Raw genomic sequence first — 24,877 nt, 5'->3', positions numbered from 1 at the left:
CCAATTTCCTTCTTCATTTTTGAAAATCCAACCTTAGTATATCTTCTCTAGTTTTGGCATCATTAATATTACTATCATACAGCCCCATCTTCCGGGCGGGTAACAGATCTTGACCTTGTTCTTGCTACCAGGTGTTATTATTAAACACCATATACCTGGTCATGAGGGATATAGCACCCGCTTATTACCCTGAGGGACCGTGAGTTAACAGGAATATATCGCTATTCTCCGTGGCCGTAGGCCGAGTGGTAGAGCGATGTGTTTCTGGTAACACACGGCCAGGACGGATAATGAACAGGCGCTATAGACCGAATAAAGACCAATTCATATAATAAGTGTTTTATAAGAGGGCACACGCTCATGTTGTTTGTATTATGGTTTTTAATGTGTTTTGATATTATGCACCGCAACAATGCACTGTGACAAGTTTACTTTGCGATTTATCTACAGCCACTGCGGTAACAGTAGTGCCACTTTGTTCCAAAAAATATTCTAAGCATACCTAGCAACATCCTTGGTTGCACTTGTATCTTTTTAGTCGATGAGCTCTTCAAGTTCCTACTCTGTTGGAATGGAAAATCTCGCTGTAATACAGCGAAAACGGAGTCAGCGTGGACTCTATCTTATGCCGCGCGACAAAATAAACGCAGCCACTGACGTTTTTTACAGACAAAACACACAGACAATGTATCAAATTTCATGAAATCTTTTTCTATTGAAAAGGCGTGCTGGCGTTATAAGGACTTACTTTTTTTACGTGTTGATTTCGTCATGGATGTGTAAGACAAATATATCCATGTCTTGAACAAAAAATTGAAAAAATCTAAATTTCAATATTATCGATGATTTTATCCAACTCACAAACTGAAGCAAGATATTTCCGTCTTTAGGAAGAACAACTGACGTTAAAAGCGGATATAGCGTCAATCGAAAAATTAACTATGGACCCGACCCTAGTGCGGATAGTAGCTGGTGGGGATAGGGTAGAGTTGTCGGTCAAACAGTCGACGGTGTGCTCGCTGTCATCGGAATTTCATCTGGACGTTTATAATAGACGTGCGGTGATGAAGGTGGCATCGAATAATATAGATAAGGTGTATAATACTGGCATTTGGATGGCAGCAATCTATAATGAGCTGCTTGATGCGGTGTTTGTTCGGTTGATGCTGTCCCAATTTCGTTGAAGCTACCACCTAGTCGAAGCTACCAACACAGAATGAGCATGTGGCGTATTACTATTAAAAATTTTGGCCGCTAAAGTGACAGAAATTCGACACTCATTAAAGATGATTTTTATTACAACGTATTATTCTGTTTTCAATCAACACCTAAATGCTGATAGCAAAAAGCTTCTTAGATAGCGTGCTCGATATTTATGTATTTATTTATTCAATCTACCGATCGTAAAATATCCCTTGCGTCATGCTGCATTGGGAAGATTTTAAACAACCATCTTGAAAGACGGAGAAGAATTACAAATGTTAAATGTTATGATGCTTTTCTTCTGTAAAATATATAGTTTCATATATACATTGATACATGGATGTTTTTACAAAAACTAAGACATGAAAACTAGTTCAATTATAAATATTCCTCAAAATAAATAAATAATTCGCTATGTTTAAAGGACAATGTAAAATAACAACAACAATAGGGTAATTCTAAACCGCTTTGTAGAGGTTGTACCAAACGTTCTGAATGGGCGAGGTCATCGTTGGAGGCGCTTGCCTATCAATCTGCCACTTCAAAAATGCCGGCTCAAGTAATTTTTTGTAAAAGTACTTGAGTACTAAATATTGACAGATCACATGATATGGAGACAATTGACCAGGTGTGGCCGTGACAGGCAGTACAGTAACCTACTGTGCAGGTATAAGCCAAGAACACAAGCCACTGTAGCGTCATTCGCGACCATTTGGACATAAAATTCTTCAACAGCCTCCATTCGCAGGTTGACAGTTGCAGATAATTCTTTAGTATGGACTATTGAGAAGAGCTTCATCATTTAAAAGTCACACTGCGACGGTCTCTGGTAAGACAAACAGAACATGTCTTTGAATCTACCTATTTCGTATGACCGAATGGAAAAATTCATGATGTATTTCTTTGTCCTTTTTCTTTGGTCAAGGGCTGCGTGGCGTCCTGCTGCATGAACCTTTAGCTAGGAGACCTTACGTTTATTGCTAATGCATGTTTTGTTGATTTTTGAGTTTGACAACATTTGCCGCAACCGGGTACGATACGCTGTTTTGTAGTCGATGACATGAAATATTTCACAACGTGCTTGGATAGTAACGTAGTGTCAGGGTCTGCAGAATCAACAAATCATTAAGATTCAACAATTCTGTATATCGCGAGATAAGGTGTCGCTCGAATGCTATGGGCATCACTTCTATAGGAAGTGAAGATTACATGAAGATGGTAACGAGCATTGCGAATAATAAAGAATATTTATAATGCACCTAATATCAAAATTGACCTCTTTACGCAGGAAAATATTAAAATATTCCTTAATGAAATGTGTTCTGAAATCCTGACTAACTCAGGTTATGCGCAGGTGAACAGAAAGATTGATCGAAATTTTTGGTCCTGAATTAGAAAAAAGACCTTTCACGATACCAAAGAATTTCGTGGCAACAAGTATCATTAAGATACGTGTTTCATATGGAGTGTACATTCATTTTGCAAAGGTTAAAGAGGCATTGTGGTCCATCCCGGAAAGCAAGTCGAACAAACTGTTTCATGCATGGCAAGTGATTGGTTACCATTGTAGAGAGTTCAAAAGGAGGTTGTATATTGTTTGATCTTTAGACTTTATTGTTAAGTCCAAAATATGCATTTTGAACAAGTTGCAGTTTGTAAACTATATGTTTCAGGCGGCCTCAAAGAAGGCTATTGCAATAGTTTTAACGAGATTAGACAATAGCAATAACGCGGAAGTAATAACTATTTGAAAGAGGAACCAACTTCGCGTTTACCTGAATTTTTGTCTTCAGCTGCACCAGTTTTACAGCAGAGAGAGAGAGAGAGAGAGAGAGAGAGAGAGAGAGAGAGAGAGTTAATGTTAAGCGCATTCGTGAAAGGCGATGACTTTAGCTTTGTTTCGGGATATATTTGTATGACCTGTTTACTGACATACTTAAGACTCAACACGCTTACTGAATACCGCCGTATCGTTGTAGCGTCTCGAGGCAAGCCACCAGCCGGGGGAGAGCACTACAGGTCACTTGTTATCAGTGCATGACCTTCACCACTTACTGCATATTTCTTATACTGTTGACATAGAGATATCAAACAGTACGTGCCGGCCAGTTCTTTCTCAAATTGACAAAGTAGCAGTGTACAGATGGTCAAATTGAACTGGTAACAGGGTGTAAGTTTAGTCTGTAAACTCAGCAACATACTTGAAACATACTTTGAATTGTTTAATGTCAGTGGGTGAAATGGCGTACCTGCTTCTCGATCATTGAGCCTGTCAATGCCAACTTTGTTTTCTGTTAAGCTTTATAACCCGTCATTGAGCTTCAAGTCTTCTTGTAGCTGCTTTGTTCAACGTCTTTTTTCAATGTTTCTACTATGTTCTTTAAACTGAGGTTTCTTTCCATGGCCGTACTTCATCGCTTTGTCTCATAACTGTGAGCCATTTTTCACAAACAACGTCGATCAGTGATAGTGTCTACACCTAGAGAAATTTGAATAATAAAGATAAATTGATCATCATGCTATCATTTCTTTTTAAAGCCTTGTCCACATGCTACAAAGATATGATATGAAGTATTATAGTTTACCTTTTCGTCTCACGTGTTTTTGTTTTATACTGATTGGTCTGGTACACAAAATGGACACTGAGTATTTTGTGGTAAAGTTTTATACATCATTTCGGTTTCAAAGTGCTTCTATGCATCAAACCATGACAGTTTCACTCACTAACTGGACGAAAATATACTGCACGAGAGATGCTGTTTGAGTGTTACATAGGACTATCTTGAACCACGAATATGAGTAATACGTTGCCGTAACACGTGTCCAGAATTGGTATGCGTACTGTGCTAGTACGCTACACTCATCAAAATTGGCTCAAAAGTACCAAAATCAATAGTCATCCAGTGAAGCTTCTGAATATTTTATTAGTCAGAGTTGGGAATGTTATCACGCATCATTTCTGTAACAGATATGTCGTATTCTGAATCTATGTTTCCATATATTATCTACCATAAAAGATTTTAAACAATCTTGCAAGCCTACATTCCAAGGTTCCCTGCCTTACTAACTTTATTGCCAATGATGTATGTCTTACTCGAAAGTCGTCCTATGAACTGCCAGCCCCAAGAACCTCAGGATTGTGAAATATATACACCAAAAACTGGAGCAGATGGAATATTGCTGGAAACCGTACAGATAGTTGACATTCATATCATACAAAATCATTTCAAAAATGGCTGGCATCTTTCTTCTTCTTGCAGGTGACAAACTATTCTCCTTGAAAGACAATTCGAGATTATTACATGATGCCAAATATTATATGGGAGCGGATAAAGCTTGTTCAAAAGACTTCGGTAAGAGTTGACAAAAATGTAGAATACTTCTTATCAACAGCACTTCTGCAAACATTACATGATTAAGCTTAAAGTATATGGAGACGATTGGTACTCTTGATATTGTTTATTTCAAAAGTATGATGATTTCAGAGCACTTCAGTAATGGGTAAGCGATGTAAGCAAAAAGCAAAATGGTCATTGATTTCGCTATTTTTGTAAGACTTATTTTTTCCATTACTTTTAATCATATCCTTCATGCTATAGTTTTAATCATATCCTTCATGCTATAGATTATGTGTAAACGATATGCAGAATGAAACGTATTTTAAACTTAAAAAACATAAGTGAAATAAGTAATAAATTTCGAATGATAGCATGAGTATAACGTTTTCAAGTTTAGGACTACTCGGAATATGGGAAAAAGGCGTAAAAGCATCACTTTTTATCACCATCAAACATGTGTGTATATTTGTAAGATATCCCTAGATGGTCATGTCTGTTTTTAAATGAGTACTTTGATCTGAATATAACAACTTTGATTTCTACAAGTGTTCCAGCTGCCCTTCAGCTTATGTCATGTATGCTGTCTGGTAAACGTCGACTACTTAACACAAAATTGTAGTGAAGGTTCATTAATATACAATTATCCAAACATGTATAAACCCTGATTTTTTGTCTTCTGACATAATCCCTGCACAACAAATACCTGGACTTGTGATCTGGTTATGACCTCTGGGACAGACTCCGGTAATGTTCTCATGATACGCGTATTCTTGAATGTATTGTTACCTATTTGATTTTTCATCACAGGCTGCATAACTGACGGCAGAGAGATCCAGTAACCTTGAAACCGAATCATGGCTACTCCTGACATCCCGGAAGACTCCATCTTACCAATCTACATTAGCATGAAACTCCTGCATTGCGGCATTTGTTCTAAACAATATGTAGATCCGAAATGCCTACCATGCCAACACTTATTCTGCTGCCACTGTCTTAATGATTACGTTAAGAATGCAGATACAATTCGCTGCCCGTCTTGCAATCAAATTTGGGATGTCCCTGATGGTGGGGTGAAAGCATTTCCCCAAAACTCTTCTTTTAATGATCTGTTAGAAGTAGTAGGTTCTGGGGAGGAGGTAGGTGTCCCAACTAAATGCCAAACATGTAACAAGAATGTACCAAGTCATATTTGTGTCGATTGTGATAGTACTATGTGTGAAGATTGCAGCGATTGTCACAGAAAGTTACCAATATTCAAAGAACACCGAATCATTCCACTGCAAGAAATTGAAAGGGCGAGGGAACAGGCTCATAAACACTCTCTGATAAGGCAACAAGGCATTTGTAAAACCCACGGCAAAATCATAGACAAGTTTTGCAACACTTGTGAAATCCCAATTTGTGAGAAGTGCATGGATTTTAAACACAAGTTACACGATTGTGTGACTATTTTGATGGTCAAAGAAGAGTGTCTTAAATCACTCTCGTGTTGTTTAACTCAGATGAAGACAAAATTAGAAAAGTATGAAAAGCGTACAAAACGATCGGAAATCTCGCTCAACGATCTCGAAAACCTGTATAAGAGGGAGGTTGAGGCTGTCGAAAGTCAGGCCAAAGATATCATCGAAAAGGTAAAACAAGAAAAAGAGGAATTGATTCGAGCACTCGCTAAAGGCTTTGACCTTGAAAAAGATATCATTAAACAGGATATTAATGTATCTAATTCGAAACAGCAGGTGATAAATAGAGCCATTAACGACGTTGATGTCCTACTTAAATATGGAACGCCTGCCCAAATAGCTTTGTCGAAACCTCTAGTCCAGCACTCAACAGCAGACTTCGAATCGTCACCAATTTTCAAGCATTCAGTTATCAATGAAATAACAACATTCGTGCCGATAGAGGTATTGCCTAAGTCACATTTAGGTTCCATTGAGCACGCATTTCCACACACAGATAATATAGAGCTTAAACTTGACATGTCTGATACGATTAGGGAAGGAGATGAAGTCTACGGGACCATGAATATTAGAAATCAGCGGAAAGACCAAATGGTACTAATGCATAGATATGTCGAGGCCACATTGGAGTACCCAAATGGTGATGCAACAGGTATTGAGATAGAATCCATAGAAGGTGACGTTTTAAATTTTTCTATGCATTGTAAGGGAGAAGGTACACATCACGTGAGTATCAAGTTCCATAAACGTGATGTTCAGGGGTCGCCATTTTCTTTTGTTGCCAAACCTCGTTTGAAGAACACGTCCATTATCGGGAATGAAGATGTTGATAGGAATGACGATACAGAGTTAAGTTTACCATGTGGCGTTGCAGTTGACAAAACGGGAAAAGTTTTTATCGCTGATGGTTTGAGAAGGATACAGAGACACAACTGTGATAAAAGGAAGAGGCGAGTAATAATCGATGCAAAGGCAGATCCATGTCCTCAGTACGTAGCTGTGTCAAAGAAAGATGAATATTTTGTCACTGATCTTGTTTGTGTTACTGTTTACAATAGCAGAGGCAAACAAGTAAAATCATTCGGAAAGGGTTATCTCGAAATTCCCATGGGTATAGCGATCAATAATTCAAAGGGGCTTGTTTATGTGGCTGACAAGGGAAAGCGCACGCTTTCCGTGTTTGCAGTAGGGGGAGAATCGAGAGACCTGCCCAAAGAAAACGTACCCGAGGAATTTGAACTCGTCAACCCGAATGGCGTAGCAGTTGATAGCGAAGGTAATGTCATTGTATCTGACAGAGACAAGCATCGCATTCAGGTCTACGATGCCCTTTGTAAACCACTTTTTGCATTTGGGTGTGAAGGCAATGAACCTGGCCACTTAAAAGATCCTGAAGGTGTTGCTGTTGATAAACATCGAAACATCTATGTCTGTGATTACAGTAATAATAGAGTTCAGAAATTCGATAACCAAGGGAGATTTGTGTGTTGTCTGAATGATAACGTCCCATTGGATGGTCCCAGGTGTGTAGCAGTAGATGACAAATGTAATAGAATATTTGTTACTGCTGGCGACTTTGTATATGTTTTTGAATAGCTTATTAATCTGGGGTGCACAATCCTCAAAAACTATCCAACTACTATTGTTTGGCATCTTGAGTATCTTTGTGAGTATGCCAAAACTTTGTATGACAAAGGCCTCCTTATTGATAACCGAATCAAAATATCTAGTTTCAATTTTTAACGACGTTGGCGTATGTAACTAATTACTCAAAATTTCATTTTCTGACAAAAATGTATATATATTGTAAGTTAGAGAGGTCTTAAGTCATCTAGATAGCAAGAGTATCGTAAAATCTATTGGACTTGAATGTTTTGAGTGGCAATAGTTCATTTCTATTCCCGAATGCATCAAAGGGTATAATAACATATCCGAAAGTAAACTTATTGTGAGGTTATTTCCTATTAAACACGACAATTGCATCTTAAACAAATATATCACATTTTACAAGTTCTCACCTCTAAAATGTACTAACTTATCAAATCCATCTTATCATATCATCTCCTCGGCGGAATTGTGTCTCGAAGTAAAGCGTCAGAAGTTGAGATCTGATTTTTGCTTCAACATTAGTGGAAAGTCCGTTATTCCCGGTCATTCCTTGTCTAGTGATTTGTTTTACCAACAACATTAATATTTCAAGGAAACATTATATTGTGATATTTCCTCGTCATTATTGAGGGGAACTTGTACAATTTCATAAAAACAAGAACAGCCTCGCCTTTCTTTGATTTGGAAACTTATTATTATAAATCTATGGAAGAGATAATTTCAGGGTGTAAGTTAATTGCACAGAGTAGTGATGTCAAGAACTCCATAACAAATGAAAGGGTTGAAGTTACTAGCAGAAACGTAAAAATGTTGAATATGTTTGTTGCCATTGGCCTCTTGAAAGATTTTATTTACATAGTGTTACGTAAATATATATTTTTAATGTTGTGGCCTCTTTGCAAAACAGATGAGTGTTTCTGTGCCTGTCTGTTCAAACCGATAGACATAGCTTACCAGTTTATTTCGGCTCGAAGTATAAAATTCATGTCTCTACATGTTTTGTAACTAGTGGTCGCCATGAGACTTCACACTGGTTTAATTTGTATAGAAAAAAACGAAAACATAGCATGTTCTGTGTTACTTGTTTGGTAGTTGTCAAAGACACAACATGCTGCTGATGAGCAGCATGGACTCATTCATGTGCATCATCTCGGAGGCTGTTATTCATTTGTTGGCTCAATCATACCATTATCATTGATCTATGCAGAATAGACTCCCTGGGTAGCTGTAAATAGCGACAATTCACCATTCAGATACAACCTTCCGAGCCAGCTGCACATCAGCAGAACAGTTTAAGCTATGCATGTACCCGGACGGTAGCTACATTTTGAATCAGTTTCCCTTCCCATCACGTAAGTAAACAACCTAGTAATATCGTGGTTGTAGATTGATGTAGTTCCACTTCTACACATTTTGGTCAAATTTTGTCATACAATCAATAGGGCTGCTTCAATTTTTTAGTTTTACATTTATCTCACGCTACATTAGTAAATTATTTAGCAGAGTTTCAGGTGCAAGTTAATTATTCGGTCTTTATATTAAAGGACATCTTATCCATTGTATATGTTATGATTTACGACTTATTAAGTAGATAATTATTCTTGTTCAAACTTTCCATTTCCAATTATATTTTAAACACAAGACATCTCAAATGTTATTTGACTTTCGAAAGAACATGCTTTGCAGAGGAAACATTAGAGTTAGCATGTTTAGGACAAACACTGAATATTTTATGATATGTAAGCGTGTTGAATTTATTCACCTTTATTCGTGAAATAATAAAACTTGATCGCAATTATGCTACTTTCAACACCAACTCTCTTGTAATTAAGTAGAGCCTGCTGCTGATCATTGTCTATGATATTTGCATTGTATATTTTTCAGCGTTTAGGTCTTCTTGATATATTCATTATTTGCCTTGTAAAAAGGTGTATACAGTTTTCCCTGATAAGACAAAAACCTGTCGACCTGTGTTCACTGTTAGCTACTTGTACATTGCAATCTGCCACATCATTTCACACTTATAAAGATTTCAGCCTACGAACAAGTAATATATGCTACTGCTCAGGATGTCGTCTATCTTAACCATGCTTTATGTGAGATCTTTTTGACAACCATGAACCTGATGTTTTTTAATCATTAAACGTGTCACCACTAAAACTACAAAATGTTGTTTGTGATTTACAAATGTTACGCCACCACATATCTAATGCACTAAGATACAACAGGCGATAATAGCGATGATAATAATGTCTTTGTCATTACATGTGTTGAAATATCGGTTCTAGTTCTATCCTGTACATTTACCCAGTGAACACTGAACAACATAGCTATGTTCATTGCCCCAGCAGAGGCTGCTAGGCTGGAAACTATCTAGGTGGAGAATGTCCAGCGGTATCTTTTGAATAGTTCTCACTTAAAATTCAGCTTGCTATTGTATATCGCCTTAATTTGATTCACTTTCTATTCAAAGGACACGAAAACCAGTTATTTAGCCTTACTACACTTAATTTCAAAGACATTTTTAGTTGTTATACACACTGTTCCGTTTACATTGGGCAAAATGCTAGATATACAACAATATATACACATATACTGATTCTGTATATGTACCAAATACGCTAAGTATACACTCAGTATACTAATAAAATGCATAAGTACAGTGTACACTTTGTGTGCAAAGATCTGCATTATGTATACTCTTGATCTGCATAGATATACGCTACGAATATCAACGTATTGAAATGTTCTATATACAAAGATATACGTTACGTATGCAATTAATATTGTGTTCCATATTACGTAAATATACGTAAATATGCTGAACGTATATCAAGCATTTTGTCCAGTGTTAATCTTTATAAGTTTGTGTGTTCATGTTATCAGTTAATTATTTAGTCCCTATTTTAAGCAATTGTAGAGGTGTAATTTTGTGTCGATGAGCGAGAAAAATACACCTATATTCAAACAGGAAGTATCGAAATTTGAGTGTACTTCGCATATATAAAGATTGTATACAGTTTGGTGAGTTATATTAATATCTTTATAATGAGCACTTTAAAAGATTCCGCTGTGTAAGAGAAAGAGAATCAGATTATGTTAAAAGCAGATCCGTAATATGATCATTAAAACGTAGTGCTCACCTCGGGGAACAATGTTGTATTTCCAAGTCTTCTTTATTAATATAATGGTAAAAGCCACTTACAACCGACAAAAACATGTATTTACTCTTACAGTATAACACATGGTTAGCGTGGTTGAGGAGTTGTGTAGTGAAATATTTTAAGTTGAGCTGCATGTTGCCAACACATTTATTTTTACAAAGGAATATTCTCATCTAAGATGACAAGGAAACCCCCTCAGACTATATATTTTGAGAAAGAAGAAAATCTCAAGTTTAGTATGGTAGCAATGTTTACTCGAAGGATGAAGGGGTGTATATTCGGGTTAAAAAAACTTTAATTTTGGTATTAATCATACAAATTATTTTAAGTCAAAAACTTGATACTATTTCCTGAAATCTCACTTGAAACAAAAGTATATGACTATATTATTTTTCATTATCTATCTCCGTTCTAAAATGGCATTGGTTGAAAGATTGCCACTCAAAGAGTTATCAAAAATATGATTAGCAAAACTAAAAATGCCTCTTATTCAAAATGTAACAATTTTATTGTCAAACACAATAATGGTTTTGTTATACATCATTTAAAAAATATAATGTGAAAATTTCAGAAATTTGACCCAGCCACAAAGGAGTTAAATTCGTTGGAAATCTTAAGATTGGGAGAAGAGAAGCCAGAAAATTGGGTGATTTGCGTATATGTGCATGAATTAACACGACTTTATCATGCAACTTACGACTGCTTGATAAGCTAAAGGGTAAACCTCACCAATGTTTTAATCTTTAGTTGACAAATTGATTTAAATTAAATGAATATTTGCAAATTTTGAGCAAACATGCTGTGTTTGGTGTAGCACCCCCTTAACTAGCTGTGGAAAAGCATCTATCTGTGGCGGGACAGTGTGCGTTTATGCGGGTCATCAAAAGGTCACTCCGCGCGGGGTTGACCTTTGATAACCCGCATAGACGCACGCTACCCCGCCACAGATAGCTGCGTTTCCACAACTACCCCTTAACATACTGTTATGCAGACCAATTAAAATCTTGTGTAGGGTCTTCACCATCCATCTTCTTGACACCTGATATAATTCCTGCAAAACCATGACAAACACTGCGCCGGCTGGGGAATCACCAATATTTCGGTCAGGGTCACCATCCCTTGGGCAGGCCACAAATCCTGATATTGCCCTCACTGTCACGTGTTGTTATTTACTACCGATCACCAACGCGGGAGCTTATCGCCCTGACCAAATCACTCGTTTACCGCTCATAAGGTGGTCCGTCTGTACATGAAGGGCACTGGAGCTTGAGGAGTAATTAATAGATGCCGAATTTTTTCTTCGAAATATTATACAGAGATAGCGAGGGTAAAACAATAGACACACGCTAAGATTTGTATAATAAAAAAGTTAAATAACATGATATTAATGGATTATAACTCCAATGCAAATATTATAGAAATAACGGGTGACGCACTGACCATTAACGTTTATTTATGGGCAAGGGCGAGAAAGCCAAAAATTAACGGGCGAGGCTTGCCGAGCCCGTTAATTTGGCTTTCCTCGAGCCCGCGCCCATAACTAAACTTAATGGTCAGAGCGGAGTCTGTTATTTCCATTATATTATCAACGAACTCAGAAGAAAACCGTCAAAATTTGCGAAAAATTTCGGAGCGAACGACAACTGGGCCCCAGAACTGAGCAATACGCGACGCACCGTCACGAGCGTTGTAAAAATTTGGCAAATCCGGAGATGTTTTCAAAAAAAAGTATCTCAACTAAGCCCACAAGTGCTCCATTTTATTTTTTGATCGACTATGATTTACGTTTAAGCTGTAAAGTTACGATACTTTGAGTTGTTAATCTTATTATTCATATTCACGGGCATGTAAACAAACCATTTCTGTGCATTACTGTGTATTTGTGGTCAGTCACATTGTTCAGCGCGACCAATCAAAATGCGACAGGCAGGGCATGGTAATATAATGCTTGATATACCCTGTGATTTTCAACTTGCTAATAGTCTATCGGACATTTTACTCATTGGATTGCCAAAAGGATAACCTCTAGATGATAACTTCGTCAATATTTAATTCTAAAATCGGCAACACGGTGATTTCCCCCTATATGTGTCAGTGGCACATTTGTCCCTATTAGGGGGAACTGTAGTATGTAAGTCCTGGTAGTATGTTGTCGGCCGTGATCCATTGTTCTCCAATGCAGACCACTTAAGTTTCTAATGGTGGAAATAAAGTATATCAAGACAATTGTCTAAGTTAGGGACGACCCAGTCGAACTTACTACCGAAAGAGGGGATGGGATACAAACTTGCGTCTTCGTGTTTCAATATCAGAAAGATTGGTAAAAAATCTGATTATCTACTTTACTTTTTGGCTAAATTGTGTGTTATCATATTTAAAAAAACAGCATTGTAGATTTTAGTTTAAAATTTTTAACCACAATCACAAGATCTGCTGGTGTGACCCTTAGAGTCCTTAAACGCTGGCTAATTAAAGAACAAAAACAGTTAAAAACCAAACACATTCTTGTTGCTTTTCAAACTCTGCTATTTGAAGTCCATTCAGCTGTATCTTTTTATATTTTCTTCTTCGATAAAATGGTTTGATATCAAATGTAACTTACGTAAACATACTTAACGAAGAGTAATAGCTTTTTAAACTTTGGAGACGAGCAGACAACTTAGATTTTAACAACGAAATCAAACATGGTCGAGTTACAAACCAAATATGGCCGCCAAAAGTATATGCTTACATACTTTCGGATTTAATCGACCGAATCAATCACCGATAAGTGAAATAGAGACATTTTCAAGCACATCAAATCTTAACGACAGTAGTCCAAAAAATATCTTTGCAGATTGAATGGCAAGCTTATTTTGTTGCAATGAAAAAGATAAAATAAACGAATTTAATGGTCTTTGACATTGTTGGACGGGATTAGATATATTAATCAGCGTTTTCTTAAAGCCACAATAGCTGCGAATTTTACAAATTATTTTCATGATTTTCAAACCAAAGTTGGCATGTGTAAATGTGCTAACTTAAGGACGTGTATAGAGGTATCAGTGCTCGCTGATTTGGACCATGTTTACAGGCTGAATGATAAACGAGTGTCGCACTCATAAAATGGCGCCCTCATGGAATAAGTACAAAAACACATATTCCCTGCACATACACAGTGTGGCCATACCATAAACAAGCATGATGCACAATACACGATAGCCAATGTGTTGTTGTCGTGATCTTCATTTTCTCTGTCATATGATTAGTTTTTTGAAAATGGCTGGAAATCAAAAATGATATTAAAAGGTTTGAATTTACAGGCCGCTTTCGAGACCTCTGACAGTGTTATACACTTTTTCAGTCTTTAATGGGTCTTATTGAAAAACTCTTGGAAAACTGATCATAAAAATATTTTGAGATCTAGTTATTACACATTTACAGCTACTGGGGCTTTAATAAACGGGAGTCAGGTAAAAGTGTAAGCCATCAAATGAAGAAGGTAAGTTTTGAAACAGAGAACCACGTAGTCAATAGTTCTGTAGTTTAGAATTTCGCAATTGAGTTTCCTTGTTGACTATTTTGTCAGCCTCTTGTGATTCCTACGTTCGGAATCAAAAACATTTTGGTCATTTGATTTTCGCATTTCGAAACTTCCGCTTATGGGAGGGGGGTTAGGGGTATGAGGTTAAACACAACGGCATTTATCTGCCTTGTGCATAATTATCAACAGTCCCTAAGTAAACCGCATCTCTTCTCTATTTTCAGCGGCAGATAACAAAGAAAAGCTGTTCGGAAGTTGATTCTGGCCAGGCGGATGGTTGTATTTCTCGTATCAGCAAGCGGTTAAAGAAGGGGGTCAAGCTTTCAAAAATTCTTTTTCCTAATGGTCGTTGGCTAACTATATAATAAACCGTCAGCGGACATTGACTAAGATTCGACTTTTGTTTGTTTGTTTGTTGGTTGGTTGGTTTTTTGCGCAAACTCGGGGTTAGCCAATGGGGAGGGATAAATCGTTTCACTGAATGAGGACGTTTGAAGACTTCTTGGATGAGAAAAACGCTAGCATGTTTCCTTCATGAGGACAGAAAAAGGGGATGACGTTGAGGGATTTTTGCATCGTAACGTGTAGCAAGTACAGTAAGCACTCTCACAATCCTATTTCTGCCAGAAAAAAAACTTTATTATGGTATGTTCACGTGTCGGCTGCACCTAATCTGACACAGTTCTTTTATAATTTAGGTGATGTCATAGTCACTTCACTGTTAAGATTTGCTGACATCATCCCCCCGCACTTTCCTTATTTGTTACATTTATTTATTTGACACAATTGAATCGGGTCTACTCGCCTACACTGAGCGTGCGCCATGCTGCAGAAAGCTTCACTTGTACAGAGCCCCACGCTTTATCAAAATGTTATTTCCAATGGCCCTCAAGCTTTCCGCCCGACAACTGCATACTGTCACGTCTGCCATTCTCTACCGCACAGACAGATTACAATAGTACAGAAGTAATTTCCCCAAAAATAGCATTGTCCGTAAATAATAGGCCTCACACGCGCATGCGCACCACGACTACGCTTGGTGAAGAAAGGCAGCACAATGTACGGCCTGACATGACTGAGGTACGGTCAACAACGTTAAGGTGAGTAAATATGTTTGCGTCTTTTGCAAAAAAACCTGTGTAATTTCGGCCGTGTTGAACATTTCAGCAATTTCCCGAATTGCTGTGGCTGATGGCACGGCTTTGTTGTTCCACGGAGCCAACGTGAGAGTTGTTGTTGACTGTGACAATTTCTTGTGTGTAATTCCTCCGTGTGCTTTAAGTCGAGACAGACAGGTTTAAAGGTTAATAACGGGACAATCCTGTCAGACCAAGATCATTTCTAAGTCCTTAAATATCATACATATTATAAAACGTATTAACAGCCTTTACGTTCTTTCTAAATGGGAATGAGCATATCTGTAATCTTTTGTTGTCGTTTTTGTTTTGTTTGTGTGTGTGTTAACCTTGTTCCTGGACGACAGGCATTTTCGATTGGCTGCGTGTCAAAGTACGGTGCTGTAGACGCAATTACGTCTCAGCATTTTACACCTTGTGTTGCAAGGGATTGTACATTTGTGATATAAAACCGGGGCCAGCGTCATTTGGCGAGGTGAAATGATGTGAATTTCTCCCGAAAACATAATAAATTCTATGAACTCAGAAGACTGCGGTTCTTGTTACGCGGCGGTACGATTCCGGAAATGAAGTCAGCGGTTAAATCCGCCTTAAAATAGTCACACGGACGCCCTCGGCTCGATCACCATGTGTCAGCGTTTCCGTCACGGGGAGCATACCCGTACATTGTCACATTCAGCGATGGCCAAGGAAGTGCACTTGGGTCACTGCATTTGACAGATAGTACATACGTGCCACTGAGTGTATTTCCACGTTTTCCATTCACGTCAAAACACAGGTGGCATTGCCGCGTACGATGTATGAGAGCCCAAGGCTGACCTTGCTATCGTTGTATACAGCACAATTTACATAATCACTGAGCGAAACGAAAGAACAACTGCTGTTGGTTTGCTCGTAGTACCTCCAAGTTATCGCGCATTTTCACCCCTGTCCTAGTTAAGAGCTTCAACTTGCTAAAGAAAGCAATATTTTTTGATAACCACAAATTTGAAAGGAAAAAAAAGCGAGTATAGGACTGTATCCTGCTGCACGCTAGCAGAAGTTGCGCGTTTCTATTCATTATCTCCCTAACAATTGAGTTATTTTCAGATACGCGATTTCTTTCACCGGCGGGCTTTCACAAACGACAGACATTATACGTGAATTCTCGCTGTTAGTCGGCAAGGTTGAACAACCTGACCCAGGGTGTTATTCGAAGGGCCTTGGGCGGTCGTAATCTAATCCGCGGCTGACAAACCAAAAATCCCCAACGTTAGATTTCGCAATTTTTCTGCAAGGGAAGGTTTCGTAGAAAACCGGAAGGAAGATCCTTAAACTTCTGCCGGGCGCTCTGCCGTTATCTCAGAATTCATTTTAATTCGCATCATCGTCATCCAGCGTTTGTACGCTAGTTAGTGAGTTTGCGTTTAAACGACATCAGAACTAGAGAAGCTTTCTATCCAAAACACCTGAGGAAGCCCCGTTACACAGACAAGCCCTTAAGCGCCGACTGGAAGCCATTTTCTATTCAACAATCGTGTGTGTGTTTTCAAATATGTAAGTAGTGCCAGTATTTTTCGTTCGGTAATTCCTTTTTATTGATTTCCTTGTTTTATTAGCGCCCGTCATTGTGTTCTAAATTTCTGCGAAACAAATACCGCAACATGCCACTTGACCGTACCGAAAAACAGCACACCATTTCCCTGCCACGATCGTTCCGCATTATGGAGAGTTTCTCTCAATTTAAATGCATTGCTACAAGATGAAAGTATTTTCTATACTCTCTTCTGAGCGAGAGAAAAAGTTTGTGACGCCACATCTAGTCTTGAATGATGACGTCACAAATATGAACCATAATTTTTGCAGCCAGTTTAATTTTACTTATCATTTTTGAAAGTCGCTTTTGAGGATCGTCTCTACACAGCGTATTTGTGCCTGTAGTTCCCAAAGTCTTATACGAAACTCGGAGAAATCGTGTACGATCTCAAAACTCTATCTCAGAAGCAGTTCAGACAAATAAGATGTCACGTTGGTTTTTGTCGGTTCAAATTTCCATTGACGCCTTGCGTTGTCCACTTTCGTGGTGACCACAGCACAGGCACAGCTATCTCCACAGTTCAAACGTAAGCTGTGCATCCCCAGTACCTTGAAAACAGAGTCAATTGCAAATAACCATCGGCAACGATGGGTTTCGGTCAAATCACTTTGGTTGAAGGTTACATTTAGTAAAAAGGCGTTGCTCGCGTGCAAGCATTCTGTAGATAAGAGTGGTTCTTCAAGTTTTTTATGGCACGCGAGTTGTTTTGTTATATCGCAAAGTGTATGGTTTATAGACTTTACACCATCATGAAACACAATACTGAACAATTATCAGGCGATGACGACAGTATTATAAAGCATGCGCTAAAGAAATCTCAACACAGAGCTGTTGACCTGGTGAAACATCAAATGAATCAGTTTGCCCCAGAGAAAGAGAGAGAGAGAGAGAGAGAGAGAGAGAGAACAGACAGGCAGGGGGCATGACAGACAGAAAAATGCAGACGTACTACTGAGACTAAAAGAGAAATAGAGCTGCACAGTTCGACAAACATATTGAACGAAAGGAACACAGAGGCAATAAAAACAAAAAACAAAACAAAACTCTCAAACGGATCAAGATGGTGACAGAAAGGATCAAATATAGGAGCACTTTGGTGTTGCTTAGATCTCAGACTTACAGTGGACATGCACGTTAGCACTGGCAGTCAAGGAAATTTTCCAAAACGCGTGAGTCAGCGAAAAATAGGGCAGGTCGAATAGCATTAGGGTGTAACAGCGTGTCAGAGGTCAGGTTTTGAGAACATGATAATAATGACCCAGTTTCCTTTTTGCGATATTTTATCGAAACACTATTAATTTCGTCCGGTTTACATTACAAATTTCTGAAATTGAATGTTCTCTTCTTTGCTGTAATGTCGATTAGGTCAATCAATTCCATAACTTTACATGCTTAAGAATAATTACGAAGAAAATGCAGGGGTCACCTCGCAAAGTCTAGCGTTTGAGGAACCAGTTACAAGAGTTACATTAAGGGTATTCAAAAATGCCTAGCACACCTCGTAACACAGTCTAGAAAACTATTTTTAAATAATAAACTAAATAAATGAATAGGTAAATGAATAAATAAATAAATTTTCAGTCAGGACCGCAAACTGCAAAAACCAACCCGGCAAAAATCTGTCCCCTTTCTCGGTAACCCTAAAGTAAAAAAGACTCCTCGCTGTATGTATAACACCTCCCCATCCCCGCCCCATCCCTTCCCCTTGATTTCGGATATTTAAACCTGACCTATAGTTACCAACGTGATAGATAGTAGCCTCCAAGACCGTGACTACGATGCATTTCTATACTTATTCCCTTGACGTTTGTCATGGTTACCACTTCCGGTAGAGAGTGATTCACTATGCATGCCGACTCTCCCAACCTTGAAGGAAACGTTTGTCTTCAGTTGACTTATGTATAGTTTGAACAGATGCTAAAGTCATTAGAAATGACCGGAGGTTGATCTTGAATTTCTGTAAGATCATCCCATCCTGTTTAGACGGTATTTCATGTCCTTTAATGTTTTCCCGTTTATCTGTATTTAATTATAGCCGTATGCTTAGTCATCCATTATAATATGTAGATTTGGAAATCATTTAAGTCATACACTCTAAAGTTCCAGGCGGAAGTAGAGTTGTGCGGAGCGTTAAGGGATGAGTCATCATCAGTTCTGTTTAGTACTAAAGGTCTAAAAAGGCGCTTTCAACCGACGACTTAGTGTGCCAGCTTCAGTTACTGACATCAAATACAGGTACCTCAATTCATAGACCATGAATCGTAACCTATGTACCGCTCGCAGGGATTTGCATTTGTGTGAGTCACATGGCAATGAAAATATCCCAAAATTTGTTTCATCATGTTACATTTTAGGATAAACAGCAAGATAATCCCATTTTGTGCAAAACAATCCGCAAATTGCTGACTCAGCAGTAGATGAATAATAATTATTGTATTACATTACCTTAGTTAGGTGTCAGCATTTTGCAAATTTGTTTCTTACTGTACAGTAAAAGGATCATTTGAAAAAGAGTTTCTACATTCTACCGTGCTGGAAATAACACTTTTTTCGGTCGCAATCAGCACCTCATATTTATTGGCTGAATTGGTCCTAAAGTAGTGTGAACTGCGCAAACTCAATTTGCATCCCGTGTTTCTATACGATGTATCTCAAGATGACAACACAACTTTTTCTTATCGTCCACTCACTGTACCTATGACACATGATCTTACAGAGGAAATATATATTTTTTTTATTTTAATGTTGCCCGGTCGCTGAACTTAAGCAATTTGTATTCATGAGCATCGTTTGAGAACTCATGCCAAACAAATTTATGTTGAGTTATCAGTAATGGCAAATTCTGATTTCAAAATCACTCTTTTCATTCCACTGCACCCATTTTATTGCATACAAACTACCTATGTCACATGGTTTCATCATATGTCCCAATATCGTAATTTGAGATCTACTGATCAGTTTAAACTCTGCCACTATAGGTCAAGTACTAAGAAATAAGCGTATCTCGCCCTTGTTGCGGCCCCCTTTCTTTGGAGCATTCTTCAACTTTGGGTCCGATGCTTTCCTACTTTCTCCTCTTTTGAATCAAACCTTTGAACGCACCTCTGTAAATTCGATTTCAGTTATCCTTTTCTACACGGATGAGTTGCAGATGAGTTGATGTGCGAAATGTCTTTTTTGCTGACTTTTAGATTTTTACACGTTTTTAATTTGCTTTTAGCTGTGAAAATTTTTCATTTTTCGTGTTGTGCATTTTTGTAATAGCAGAGTATTTTCTTTGCAGCTTCTTTGATCACTTTTGTCATAGTGGGTAGACGCTGTATTGATAGATTATCATCATTATAGTTGTTATTTATTTATTTATTTATTTATTTATTTATTTATTTATTTATTTATGTATTTTCTTGACAGGAATAACAAAATGGCGTCCAACGTGATACACACTACACCAAAATCAAGAACTAGGAATCAGTGGATCAACATCGGTCGAATCAGTAATGATGAGACCGAAGATGATATCTGTGATATACCACGTGGTCTTGCTGTTGATAAGGAAGGGAAATTAGTCGTCACGGACGGTTTAAGAAGAATTCAAAAACTTAACTTTCGGAATTTTGAAAGGACGACAATCGTGTGCGAAACACTCAACGCACAGAAGGTTTTCCCTCTTCATATTGCAGTCTCCAAAGACAATCACTACTTTGTCACGGACTTCCAATCCCAAGACGTGTTCATTTGTGACAGTGATGGCAGACTTGTTAAATACTTTCAGACCAAATCGCTCGCTGATCCCATGGGTATAGCAATTAATACTACCACCAACATCGTCTATGTTGCAAATAAGGGCAAGCATACTGTATCCATGTTCACGTCTGATGGCGACTACATAAAGTCCTTCGACCAGAAAGTCCCAGAAAATTCGCAACTTTTGAACCCGTACGGCATTGCCGTGGACCATAAATGGAATGTCGTCGTATCCGATCGAAGTCAGCACCGTATCCAGGTCTTTGACGCCAGCTTCAATCCTTTGTTTACTTTCGGGTCTAGGGGCAGCACCCCCGGTCTGCTGCACCATCCGGAAGGTATTGCCGTTGACAAGGAAGACAGCATTTACGTTTGCGATAATGGCAACGACAGAGTTCAAAAATTCAGCAGCAATGGCGGCTTCATTTGTTGCATCAACGGCGCATACCCACTGAAGAACCCTAAAGGTGTGGCTATTGACGATGAGGAAAATAGGGTCTTTGTGGCGGCTTTTAATGCAATATACATCTACGAGTGCGCGACTACATAAACTGTCACAAGTCAAGGATACGCCATCATGCCCGTAACAGTAAATATAAAAAGCAATGATTTCGTCCATAAAAAGGATTGACGTGTCATATTTCACGGCGATACTGAGCATGCGTGGTTTATTTTCAGGACACTTGCATTTAAAAAACAGCATTTTAGACCCTTTCTGCACTGATAATATGCAATCTTAAGTAGTTATATCAGATATTACATAACACTGAGTCAACAACTTGAAGGGCAAATGATTGTCTGTAGGAGTGAAGTGTATAAGGCATTGAGCTTTGCCCTACACAATGACTTATCACTATCACTAATCGCATACATTGTAAACAGCTTACAAGATGGCAAACAATTTTAATTACGATGAAAATACCCTACTTCCTGGCTTATAAGTCGGGTATTTTTGCACTGTTTTTTAGATTGGAGTGTCTCGTCATGATTAGTGTTAAAATATTCCAAACAATTATTATATAGTTTTATTCGTACTTTTTGTTTTCCATTTGACTCCAATACTTAATCATTTTTTTTTTTCATTTTAGACACTGCCCTAAAAAGAGGAAACTTATATTTGGATAAAAATATCCATGGTTTTGGGAATTTGGCTGAATATCTATTCGAATTTATGACATTCGATCAGTAAAAACAGAAACGGCTGCCTAAATATTGGGATATGGAATCTCTCTCCGGTAAAAAAATCTCTTTCAGTTTCAAGTGCTAAGGTCACCTCTCATAAAGGGAAACATGTCCCACTTTGAAGGGTCAAAATGTGAGTTTTGTTTGAGCTTTTCAATCCAAATCTCTGTGAACAAGTCCTCGTTAATAATTTAATGGGTTTGGGCAAAACGATAGCATTAATGTGGTTAAATCCAATATTCTTCCCTTTTTGCTATAAATTAATGTTCAAAAAGCAAACGCATTATGACCAAAATTCAATATAAAATATTAAATACCCAAGTTCCTAAAAAGGATTCTAAGTACGTATCTGCAAGTCGACGTCATAAAATTTTAAACCTTAAATTTTCGTATTGCTATGAAAAGTGTTTCGGCACTGTGGCAAACTTTTTTCTCCTTAAGCTTGCCTCTACCTGCTTGAAAATCTGCTGACATTGACCCCGTTGAATTTTATCTTGTCCATCACAATAAGCAGAGCCAGGGCAGTTTTGTTATTCCCGTAAGTCACAGTTTGTTCACTGTAAAGTAAAACATTTTAATTAAAGGGACAAAGTCGGCCATTTTTCATTAATTTTGTTTGATACGAAACACAACTTATATTGTTTGACATGTTGAAAGATACTGAATAAATGGGCGAGCATGTCTATATTCGACCCCGGTTTTAGGTACGATAAATGAAATCATCGCGAGAATGAATAAATGGTCATGATTATTAATTCTTTTTCGCGATTGCTTGGTTTAATTTGTCTAAAACCGGGGTCGAATATAGGAATGGTCACCCATTCATTCAGTATCTTTCAATATAAGTTGTGTCTCGTATCAAACAAAATTCATGAAAAAATGGCCGACTTTGTCCCTTTAACTTCACATTTCACCACATGTATAGACAACATTAGACAGTCACTAGATAATATTTCGGACCACGTGAAGACTGGAACCTCATCACGACTAAAGGCTTTCTCTCTTAGGGGTCTTTCAATATATAGTTATCAAGTAGACCCCCCTTGCATTGTGATGATTGTTAAATTTATGCTAAGTGGACCCAGTTTTCTGCAGTCTTGTAATTTTGCTCAAATCGAAAAGAAAAATTCCTTTCGTTGTATTTTTCACCGTGCACACTTCAATTTCGGGTTGCTTTTCATATTTATATAATTACCATCCGTTCTTTAAACTTTACGTGTGCTTAAGGCGAAGTTTTTTTTAAAGCAATATTTCTCATTAAGGTAACAAGGAAACCCCCACGTACTATATGTTTTATAAAGAGCAGAGAATCTTAGGGATATGTATTGGGGTAGAAAACCTCAATTTTATGTGATGATAAAAATTAATTTAAGTCAAAAACTTGATACTATTTTCCGAAATTGATATTTCACTTGAAGCAAGAGTATTATGTAGAACAAAACCGACTATTTTATTTTTGAATTGTCTATCCTCAATCTAAAATGGCAGGGTTTGGAAGACTGACACTCAAAAAAGTGATTAAAACCATGATTAACAAAATTAAAATGCCTCTTATTGCAAATGTTAGAAATGTAAAACCGATTAAAAAATTCGTTTTGTTAAATAGTATCTAAAGAAGATGTCAGAATTTCGGAAAATTTGACCCAGCCAGAGTGGAGATAAATTCTTCGGAAATCTTGAAATTGGGAGGAAAGAGATGCCAGGAAATTTGCATAAATTTACACTGCTTTCTCACCAACTTAAGACTACCTTACCAGCTAAAAGATAAACCCAAACAATAGTTTAATCTTAGGTTGAAAAATTACTTAAAATTGACTGAATCTTTGCATAAAAAGTGATTTTGAGCAAAATACGCTGTGTTACGTGCAGCGCCATCTAAATCAGTTTCATTTACATTTACCTCTGATTTACATTTTAATTTATATACTCACAGTAGAATTAGTGAAGTAAATTATTCATAATTTATCACGTCAAACACTGGGAACTCCATAAGCGATAAATCGTATGTACCACTCTTCAACTGTTTTTATTCTGTTCAGAAAACCATTGTTTGTTCTTCTTACAAAATCATGTAAAGACGCTTTCAAGCTCATTTCAATTTGTCAGCTCTGTCTGATTGTGTTGTGTACTGTTCAATATTTGTGTTGGTGATTCAACAATTGGCTGGGACAGGATTATGTTGTTAAGGTAGCAAGCACCTTAAAAATGAAAGAATTAAGATTGTGCTCAAGTTTTCCGTACAGACACTTTAAACCGTTCCCGTCCAAAATCATTAAGAATTGAAATTCGGGATCAGCGTGCAAAATTTAGTACTAGAGAAACAAATTGCGAACTTTGAGTATTTACTGAAACTTTACATTCAAAATGGCCGCTATCCCTGTGTTACATACTATAGGAAATGTTTTTTTCAATTTTCACTTAAATAGACGTTGGAAACTTTAGTTACCCTATGAGCTTGAGTCGCCACAAGTGATAGACCACAAACGTACAATGTTGAACGGTTGGAAGAGTCACGAGGTCTTAGCTACAGAAAAATCGCCTTTTTGACGTTTCATGCCAGAATTTCATTTGAATATTGTAATACAATAAACCACCATATAAGTTATTAGTTCTCATCGAATTTAAGTGGTTCTTTAAGTGGTTATTTCACTCGATTTTGATCAGCGAGCTCCATATATGTACTCGCTATTCCACGTGTCGTGAACTGGTCAAAATCTTGTGGTATACTGACAATTGGCGTGTTTTATTGCTTGAACTTTACAATGACAAATATTTGTTGTGAAGGGATTACCCCAGGAGGCAATACAGATTGTTGAAGAATGTTACATCCTAGTCAAGGTTTTGAAAGGTCGGCATAATGATATGCTAATGAACATTCACAACGAACATTCCATGCATTGTTTGAACCTGCCAGCCACGTCTGATATGAAATAATTAATCAAG

General features: G+C 37.6%; 2 protein-coding genes across 2 annotated transcripts; both read left to right on the top strand.

Moving 5' to 3' along the window:
• Positions 1-1,842: 1,842 nt before the first annotated feature.
• Positions 1,843-10,753, top strand: LOC139124526 (tripartite motif-containing protein 2-like). Its single transcript, XM_070690665.1, has 3 exons — positions 1,843-2,032; positions 4,464-4,556; positions 5,349-10,753. The coding sequence occupies exon 3, from the start codon at positions 5,396-5,398 to the stop codon at positions 7,595-7,597; it is 2,202 nt and encodes a 733-aa protein (XP_070546766.1). The 5' UTR covers positions 1,843-2,032; positions 4,464-4,556; positions 5,349-5,395; the 3' UTR covers positions 7,598-10,753.
• A 4,523-nt stretch (positions 10,754-15,276) lies between these two features.
• On the top strand, positions 15,277-24,539 carry LOC139124952 (tripartite motif-containing protein 3-like). The gene is made up of 2 exons (XM_070691067.1): positions 15,277-15,396; positions 20,420-24,539. Exons 1-2 carry the CDS (start codon positions 15,314-15,316, stop codon positions 21,300-21,302), a joined length of 966 nt encoding a protein of 321 aa, XP_070547168.1. The 5' UTR covers positions 15,277-15,313; the 3' UTR covers positions 21,303-24,539.
• The last annotated feature ends 338 nt before the right edge of the window (positions 24,540-24,877 follow it).

The sequence above is a fragment of the Ptychodera flava genome (genome assembly GCF_041260155.1).
Source record: "Ptychodera flava strain L36383 chromosome 23 unlocalized genomic scaffold, AS_Pfla_20210202 Scaffold_24__1_contigs__length_23054250_pilon, whole genome shotgun sequence".
NCBI lineage: Eukaryota > Metazoa > Hemichordata > Enteropneusta > Ptychoderidae > Ptychodera > Ptychodera flava.
The sequence above is the reverse complement of the archived record's forward strand: the minus strand, read 5'-3'. Positions and strand labels throughout refer to the sequence as shown.